Raw genomic sequence first — 10,349 nt, forward strand, 5'->3', positions numbered from 1 at the left:
GTCATAAAATTAAAGATATGTCGGGTATTTGGAGGAGCTCTCAGATCTCCGCGTCTGCAAATCTATTTAAACCTCGAATTGAAAAAGTGTCGCGACTCCTCAGACGTCAGGGCCGTTGCAACGCGATCGAGCTTCATCGCGTCTGTCGTCTTCTTCCAGGTCATTAAGCTACGGCGCCATCGGGGTGATCGTGGGACACGAGTTCACGCACGGCTTCGACAATAACGGTAAATACGCAGCGGCAACAGAAAGAAATCGTAACGTCAGAGATTTCGAACACGGCTGTTATTTATTTTTTTATGCAATGCTTTCCATGCACAGGTCGCAGGTATGACAAAAATGGCAACCTGGGCCAATGGTGGACCAACTCATCCATCACTGCCTTCACTGAGAAGACCCAGTGTATGATAGACCAGTATACTGGCTACCACTGGCAGGAGGCGGGCCTTAACGTAAGGCTTTCAATCAGTCCAATGAGCTCAAACTAATACCCTGAAAACCTTAAAATAACGATAATAAGTCAAGAATATTCTTTCCATGCCAGTTTTGACCCATTTCAGGCTTCTGTGACTGTATTTTCGGTTATTTAGTTTTACTCGTGTGATGTTTTGTCAACAGCACAGGGTGCCAGGACGAGGTCACCTCGCTCCAGACTGAACTGTGTAAATACTCGGATGGAGTGATGACGTGTGCTTCCTGCATGTTTTGTCTCGCAGGTTCGGGGGAAAAGGACTCTGGCGGAAAACGTAGCGGACAATGGAGGAATAAGAGAGGCTTTTAGGGTAATGGGTGTTTTACATACAGGCCACTCCCACAAAGAGCAAAAGCTCTTAATCTGGCAAAAATAATCAAAATTGGGAAGACGTTTTCTATGGAAAAATGACATGTGTAACTAATAAAGTTAATGTGTTTATTGCACACAAGTATCGATGCGCAGACACACTTATTAGTGTCCTGTACCTCTTATTATTTTGGTTTATGTTCGTCATTAGTTGTGTTTATTGGCTCTTTGTGCAGGCGTACAGGCGCTGGGTGCAGCAGAGCAGAGGCGGCGTGGAGGAGCCTCTGCTGCCGGGCGTCGGACTGAGCCACAACCAGCTGTTCTTCATGAGCTACGCACACGTAAGGACACACAATACTCACACAGTGAGAGCAGCGCTGTGCTCCAAAAGCCACGCCCACAAAAAATGATGGCGAAGAACGTAAACCACAAACATCAGATTAAGATTTCAAAACAGTTTCCTACGAAATCTTTAAATTATCTGAAGCTGTACTTCAGATTGTATGATTGAGGTTGATGTACTTGTACTGTACATGTATATCTAGTTTTGTACAATGCTTTATACTTGTACTCCAGTACATTTTCAGAGGCAAATATTGTACCATTTACTCCGTTACATTTATTTGACAGCTTTAAATTATGAAAAAAACACCTATACTTGTACTTTCACTTGACACACTTGCTATAGAGTAATTATACACTGTGGTATTGTTATATATATATATATATATATATATATATATATATATATATATATATATATATATATATATATATATATATATATATATATATATATACAAGTAAATTGAAATACACACACTGCAATGACATCATCAATATACTCTGTAGGTGAGATGTAACTCATACAGACCAGAAGCAGCCAAGGACCAAGTGCAGAGCGGAGCTCACAGTCCGCCGAAATACAGGTGAGCACACACATACACACACACACACACATACACATACACACACACATACACACACACACACACACACACACACACACACACACACACACACACACACTCCTTCACATCCTGACCTTCACTGATGCCCTGCAGGGTTATCGGAGCGATGAGCAACTACGAAGAGTTCCGTAAAGCGTTCAGCTGTCCCGAGTCGTCGGTTATGAACCGCGGCGCCGAGTCCTGCCGGGTGTGGTGACCTCTGACCTCAGCGTGACCTTGAACCAGGCTGAAGCAGCTGGACAAGCTGAAAAAGGCAGATAACGCTGAACTCAGCAGACGTGGTTTACATGATGTGGGAACAATGAATACTCTCACGAGAAGAACACACATCCATGTTACATGTTAAAAGACTGAAGCCATTTTTTATGTGCTACTGTATATTGTTACTGCAACATTTAAAGTTATTCCACAGGTACATACGTTATGACTGAAGGCCATAGTTATGGATGATAGAAATGTTAGAAAAAAGAAGCTATCACTTTTTACAACAACCTCCCTTTGTCTTGTAGGTGTGATTCGAGAATATATATATATATATATATATATATATATATATATATATATATATATATATATATACATATATATATATATATATATATATATATATACATATATATATATGGTATCCTGGTTTTTACTGGAACCTATACATCAAATATTATGGTAACTGTGGTGAGCAGAAATATATAGTTTATGGATGATAGAAACGTTAGCTATCACTTTTTACAACAACAACCATGTATTTATCAGAAGCAGTGAATGCCCCAGGATGAATCTGTTTGAGCATTAATATCTGCATAAAACACAAACCAATGTTAAATATTTACAATGTTATTTCTTATACCCTAACTTTTTAACTTTAAAAACATGTGTGAAAACTAAATAATAATATTTTTTTGTACTTGTAAGGCAGTTAAAACGTTAAAATTACGTCAAAGACTTAATAAGAGGTTAAACTACTTAAGATATATATATATATGTTTGTGTATATATATATATATATATATATATATATATATTTATATTTATATATATATATATATATATTTATATATATATATATATATTTATATATATATATATATATATTTATATATATATATACATTGTGTGTGTGTGTGTGTATGTGTGTGTGTGTGTGCGTGGACTCTCCTTTGATAGTTGGTTTCTGTTTCCACTTTGTTTAAATTTGTGTGTGTGTGTGTGTGTGTGTGTGTGTATGTTTCCTCTGCTACATCATGAGTAATCCTTAAAATAACCTTATTGTTATTTCTGAACCCGATGTTCAGGTTTCGTCTCATAGTTTGAAAAATAATTGTCCCCAGAAAATGTTACACAACGTTTTTGTTGCTTTTTTTATTTCACATTTATCCGACCGACTGCTTCCTGCCTCACTCTTCTACTTTCCACCCAAACCAAATCAGCCGGGCTGCAACTTGTAACAGTTGTTTTTACCATCGATTGATCCGTCAATTATTTCTACCGTTCATTTTCTTTTTTGTCTGAAGAATGTCCTGAAAAACACAAAACCTGCCCGTCAGCCCAGCGTGGCGTCTTCAAATGGTTCTGCTTTGTTCATGTTCAAAACACAAAGATATTCAGTTTGCAGTGAAGTAAAACAGGGAAAACATAGCAAATTCTCACATTTTGAGAAGCTGAAAACAGAAGCGGTTCCTTATTTCTCCTTCATAAACGACTTTTAACTTTTCACACATAGCTTAACTGTTAACAATTCATTTTTGGCTATTTGCTAATTGATTTTTTTTCGTTACATCCAATCAAAATATTATCACTCTAATCACCCTGGAAGGTTGTTTTTTAAATGCCGAATAACAAACATCCACAACTCCACAGTGAAAATAATTAAACTGATAGCACTTTTATCATTTTTGTTAACTTTTTCATTTTATTTGTTTTTAGCTCATTTATATTTGTTTTGCTTTATTATCTTACTGTGACTTAATGGAATTCATTTGTGGTTTTTGCGTCATCATAATAAACGTGATTATGTTTCACTGTGACTGTTTTTTTTCTGTGTCTAGCTTTAATAAAACGTCTGAGACGTCTCGTGACCTTTCACCTCGAAACACTGATGGATTTCAGGTGAGTCGGTAAATTGTGTGCGTTCCAGAGATCGACTTTGCTTTTATGAGAGCGTTTCCCTCATACCTGCCATCACACACACACACTCACACACACACACACACTCTCTCTCACACACACACACACACTCTCTCTCTCACACACACACACACACACACACACACATTGTGTCTCATTCGTTTATCTCCACAGTTCCCATGGCAACTTAAGCCTGTCACAAGTGCGTATGTCTGTGTGTGTGTGTGTGTGTGTGTCTTTCAGTGTGCGTCTCGCGCGGCCTGGCGGGGGTTACATTAATGACTTGTATCTGTGGCAACACCGGCGGTACTCTCATCGATACACACCAATTATAACCACAGTCCGGTGCCTCGGTCTATTGTGTGTGTGTGTGTGTGTGTGTGTGTGTGTGTGTTAGGAGGGGGGAGTAAGTGAGATGGATGATAACGAGCAGATACTTCCTTGTTACTAGTTTTGTAAACAACATCATGCATCAGGCCCCGGCAGCCATCTTTACTCTCTGACATTCATTATCAATGGCAGGTTCGACCGCTGACGCACAAAGAGAGACAACACGCACACACACACACGCACACACACATCAAAACACTTGATTCTGTTACTTTCTATCATAAAACCTCCTCCTTTAACATTCAGATATTTATGTATCTAAAACTATATATATATATATATATATATATATATATATATATATATATATATATATATATATATATATATATATATATATATATATATATATATATATATATATATATATATAAACATATATATATAAACATATATATATAAACATATATATATAAACATATATATATATATATATATATATATAAACATATATATATATATTTGGTTACTTTATCTGGTTTATTCTGTAACTTAATTGACTGTATTTACTAACGTAAAATTAGTTGAACCAACTATTAGGTTGAGTTGGACACAAACCTAGTAAATTCAGTTGATCCTACTCAAGTACTTTATGTCGGATCAATATTATTGCTTAAAGCTTAAAGAAAGAGATTTAATCGTGTTGAAAGTTGTTTCTCATCCCATAATACATTGGACTGTGCTTTATGATGTAAATCTGTTGTATATATTTTTGTATTATTTGGGTTGGTCCAACTTAACTGACAACTGTACTTTAAAAAAAATATATATATAGAATTAGTTGACCCAACCCTAATAAGTTGAGTTGGATCAAAATTTTTGAAAAATATAGATTTTATTATATTTTTTGAAAGCGTCTTTTTTTTTTTTTTTTTAGCACTATATACACATTCATATATATTAAACATATACAGAAATACAATACCACCCTTCAAACTGTGATTTCAGTAGATTCAATCTTAATTTCTACTAAATATCTTTGGTTTAATCCAAAGCTTCTGCAGTCAGAGACCAATATGAGAATCAATATCTGCAGCTCCACCTCGCTGCTCCGAGCGGCTCGAGCATGAAATAATGAGCTGCCTCACTTTGTGCTATTACTTCATTGAATTGTGATAAATCTATTTCAGTGGCCGGTGTAAAACAATGACAGCTCGGGGATTAAACCGCTGATTTGTTCCCTGTGGAACCAAATCACACCAATCTGCAAATATTGTTTCAATCAAGTCACAGAGGGGCAGATATTGACCCAAAGAATCATTAAAAAATAAAAAAGTGTCGGATGCATCGAGGCTTTAGATTTATCTCTTTTGCATCTAAAGGTTTCATGTGGTCGACAAAATGTGTAAGTCAATATTGTACTTAAAAAAAGGTCATTTTTGTTTAACCTTTGTTGGCCACTAGGGGGCAGCAGAACAAGCTGATGTCACTATTAAGACGTTTTATTGTTCACGTTTTAATAAAGTTTTCTTCACTCTGCTTTCAAGGTGTTGAACACATGGAAGACGCCATGCTGAGGCTGGACCTTCAAGACAGCTTCCCCTGGAGGAGTTGTGAGGAGCAGGTCCTGAGGCGGAGCTTTCTGAGGAGCAGCAGGAAGTGGGAGGAGCCTGGCTTGATCAGAGGTTGTTTTTTTTAGATATTTCCTCCATATGGATTACATGTGTTATATGGTGATAAAACATGGGCAGAAGCTGCACATTAAAATCTGTTTTATTACTTCTTTTTCCTCAGTTTTGGGGTTATGTTGAGTTATATTATGAAACGTATTTCTGACTTCCAACTCTGCTTTATCTGCTGCCATAAGATCTGAGACGCCAACATTTTCCCTCATGGAGGTCTATATATATTATTAAAAAGATCCATTGCTCATATTTTTTGCCACATTTAAATGTATTTAAAATCAAAATCTGTCCATGCACAATGCAACCCTACGGGAGCCAATTCCCACCATCTTCAGTCCGGTATTAAATGATAAGACTTGTGAAGACATTGCTTCAGTCTTTTGAGACCTTTAAACATCTTTGTCTCCTGTGTGAATGCTGCAAAAAGAGGAGCAGCACTGGGAGTTACTGGACTCTCAGGATTGTAGTCACAGTAACGTCTTTTATAAAATAGTCTTTCATCTATTTAATCCCTATCATTAAAACTCACCGATGGGGAAATCCAGTCCAGTCGTGCAGTTCTGTTCCTGTCCAGTAGAGGGCAGTGGAAACAAGCCTCTGGGGCCTTTTTGAGCTGGTGTGCAGATTACAGATGCCTCCAGGAATCACACAGATTAAATTAGTGTTTCTGAGAGGTGAAAGTGGCTCTTTATCGGATTTTGCACTCTGACCTTTTTGGCAAATCTGGTTTTCCAGAGGCAGCGGTGATGTCATCACCCCCCCCCCCCCCCTCCATGCAGTTCTCTTCATCAAGCTCGTGGCTCTCGGCTGCCTCACACTTTATCCTTTTTTTTCTGGCGCTTTCTCCTGCGATTGTGTACGTGAAAGAGAAGCAGATTGAGCCGCGTGATGCACTTTTTATCTGCATTTGCTGCATCTGTCTTCTCCGCTTCTGGCCTGTAATCAAATCTTTGAGCCTCTAAGAGGCCATGAAGAAGACTTTACTGTATTCCTCCTCTCGTGTCCCTCCCTATGACCTCGCTCTTCCATCACACACACACACACACACACACACACACACACACACACACACACACACACACACACACACACACACACACACCACTTACAGCATCCTTCCTGGCCTTATGAGCTAATGTCCAAATGACATTTAGAAATTATGAATGCATGCTGACCAACAAGAGGACGCAGAACATACACAGACAGAAATAGCAGCAATAGAGGCAAATAAAGATAAACAACTGGATGGCGAGCAGACGGAGATGCTGTTGAGGACTTCAGCGGACTACGTGGTTTAGAAATGTTTTGTGATTGTCATGCATACAACAGTCACAGAGAAGCCGTGCTTGGCGATGAACGCCTGAGCTTTTAGTCTCGCTCCAACTGTGCTCTTTAAATATTTATGAAAGAAAGTATAAAAGAAAGTAAAAAAGCCAAAAAAAAATAAAAAAAGAGAATTTAGGACATGAAATGGTGGAGCAGGTAACTGTGTATATATTAACCCTAAAACACTCACAATAAAAATAGTCACACTATCAACTGGAGTAGAGACACGCCCACCTTTAATAAGACACGCCCACCTTTAATAAGACACGCCCACCTTCAATAAGACACGCCCACCTTTAATTAGACACGCCTACCTTCAATAAGACACGCCCACCTTCAATAATGTCAGTGAACAGCATGAAGCTACACAAGGACACGCAACTCAGATAAAAGTAACACAATTTGAATAACATAACCACAATCACACGGGTGAAAATCAGAGAAGGAAAAGTGACAAAAGCCTAAAAGTCACAAAGTGATGAACTCCGTGTCTGAAAGAGACATTTGTTTCTTTTCGTGCTTTCTTCCGAAAAGAAGGTTTGGATCTGCTGCGTCCCGATCGGGTCATCGCACCATATCTTCCCGCCAAAGCCGTGGATGGATGGATGGATGGATAAATAATACAGGAGGAGGAGAAATGGAAATGGAGGGACAGACTTCTTTATTAATGGATGGCCTCCACCAAAACAGATGGATTGGGGGATGGGATGGGGGGGTATAGGAGTTGAGAGCGGGGCTTCATTCCTGCTGACGGCGTCCAAATCCTATAGCGGCCTTCTGACGACAGGTGGACAAAATAATGTGAACGCGCAGGCCGAATGCGGACGCATGCAAAATGACAGCAAAGTGAAGTCGTAAGAGGTTCTGCTCCTCTTTGCTTGCCGATGCTGTTTCACTCGCCCGTCAACCTAGTGAGTGAGTGAGTGAGTGAGTGTGTGTGTGTGTGTGTGTGTGTGTGTGTGTGTGTGTGTGTGTGTGTGTGTGTGTGTGTGTGTGTGTATCTTAGTGTATTTGTTGGCTGCAGTTTTAAACCTCTGGAGGGTTCCCGACCCTCTTCAACTGTGTAGGCACAGAAAATAGCCAAGGAAAAAAAACAGCAATGCTTTCAAAAGGACTCCATCTTTTCCACCTCCTTCTTTCTACACACACACACACACACACACACACACACACACACACACACACACACACACACACACACACATGCACACACACTATTCTGACTTCTATAAATCATTTAGTGACACTAATTAGTACTTTTTGTTATCAGAAACTGCCCCGAGCCCCCGTATCTGCGCAGTCTTTCATTCCTCTCGTCCTGCTCTTCCTCTTCCTCCCCGGGGAGACGCTTACTCATTCATTCCTTCGCCGCTCGTCTCTCTGCGGACTGGTAATGGGGATTAAAGGCTAATTGAGGCTTAATTGAATAACGGATTAAACACATGCACGCAGATGGTTTTTCTCCATCTCACTTTAAACATGGTTTTGTCGTCGCAGGTTCACAGCTCGGCTCGAGAGCTTCTGGTCGGTCAGGGTCGTTCATTATGAGCGTCACATGTCAGAGGTTTCATCTTGTCAACGTGCTCTTTGGACTGATGAGGGAAATGTAAAAGTTTCTTCCCTGTTCATTACCTCAAGTTCTTCCTTTTTCTTGATGATGCTTAAAAATTGTAAAGTAATATATACTGTCAGTATTCTTGTGTCAGTTTATTTGAGTTACATGTTTATTTGTTATATGAACAAGGGGTATTCATTTGCCAGAAGGAAAGTCTGGTGTCCAAAACTTACATTGGGCTGAAAAAAAAGAAAGATTAAAAATTTTTTTTTTTTTTTTCAGAGAATCAGACTTGGCAGAGAAAAACTTATTCAGGATGTTTGAAACGTTATTCAGGATGTTTGCAAATGACTTACGGAAAGACACACGACCGCTTCAGAGCCCCACGCTGCTGTTAGCACCGTTAGCACTGTTAGCACCGTTAGCCGACAAGAGGAAAGAGCCGCATTGTTGCTCCTTTAAAATAACTCCACGTCTGGTTTGACGGCGGTCTCCTGGGTGAAAGTCCTGCGTCTGTTGGACCCGTCGGTCCACTCTGACCTCCCACAGGCGGAGTCTTTACAATGCTCCACCCCCCTCCCCTCCACCTCCCTCTTGTCATAACTACTACAGCCACTAGAGGCAGTAAAGCTCCAGTGAGCTGCTGGCAGAGAACACCTGTACAGGACATTTCTCTGTCTTATTAACCTTCACAGGCAAAATAAAAAGACATTGTAGGAACATATTTTGTTGTTTAAGAGCCAGCAGTTTAAAAAAAACATGCTTTATTTTTTATGTATGTGTACTCTAATACAGGGGGGGGGTGTCTGTCTTTAATCCAAACAGCTTTTAATTCATAACCTCGAGGGAGAAGAAGAAGAAAAAGCAGCAGCAGCAGAAGAAGAAGAAGCCATTAGCTGGTCCATGAAGATGAGACGAGTCTGCTAGACACACACACACACAGACACACGCACACACAGACACACGCACACACACACACACACGGACAGACACACACACACACACACACACACACACACAGAGTGTGATCTCAAGCCGTCTCCTCTCATTATAATCTCCACATCTCTTCTTCTCTTCCTCTTTCTCTCTTTCTGTCTCTTTTGTGTTTAAAGTCACAGCCTCAGACACACACACACACACACACACACACACACACACACACACACACACACACACACAGCAGATTGGGAGTCAGCAGGTGTGTGTGTGTGTGCACTACTGTGTGTACGTGTGTGTGTGTTTTCTAGGTGGGATAGGAGGCATCACAATTGCCATGGGAACCAAAGCTTGTATGAAAAGAGAGTAATTTGGCCGGTTTCCATGGCAACGTGCCACACAATAGCGACAAGGATGAGGACGCTTAAATAATATATAATATAAGAATATTGTTCATTTAATTATTGTACTTAAGTAGCAAAGATGTGACAAAATAAAATGTGCACGTTAATGTAAAAATATATAAATATGTTTTCAAAAGGCTGCACAGGTTTAATGAATTTATCTCTTTATAAATATTATGAAAAACTAATAATATGACATTATTCTTTTTTTTGTGTAGATTCGTCTGAACTTAAAAA

At 39.3% G+C, this 10,349-nt stretch overlaps 1 protein-coding gene across 1 annotated transcript in view; it reads left to right on the forward strand.

Moving 5' to 3' along the window:
- The window catches only part of phex (phosphate regulating endopeptidase homolog, X-linked), a 15,584-nt gene extending 13,317 nt beyond the window's left edge, over nt 1-2,267 (forward strand). Inside the window, exons 17-22 of the mRNA XM_068581762.1 lie at nt 160-227; nt 322-452; nt 717-782; nt 1,018-1,122; nt 1,634-1,710; nt 1,846-2,267. Coding sequence (XP_068437863.1) covers nt 160-227; nt 322-452; nt 717-782; nt 1,018-1,122; nt 1,634-1,710; nt 1,846-1,948 — 550 coding nt within the window. The 3' untranslated portion in view covers nt 1,949-2,267. The remainder of the gene's footprint in view (nt 1-159; nt 228-321; nt 453-716; nt 783-1,017; nt 1,123-1,633; nt 1,711-1,845) is intronic.
- The last annotated feature ends 8,082 nt before the right edge of the window (nt 2,268-10,349 follow it).

This window comes from Clinocottus analis, unplaced genomic scaffold, assembly GCF_023055335.1.
Source record: "Clinocottus analis isolate CAN_PGR_092001 unplaced genomic scaffold, fCliAna1.0.p SCAF_18, whole genome shotgun sequence".
In the NCBI taxonomy this organism is placed as follows: domain Eukaryota; kingdom Metazoa; phylum Chordata; class Actinopteri; order Perciformes; family Cottidae; genus Clinocottus; species Clinocottus analis.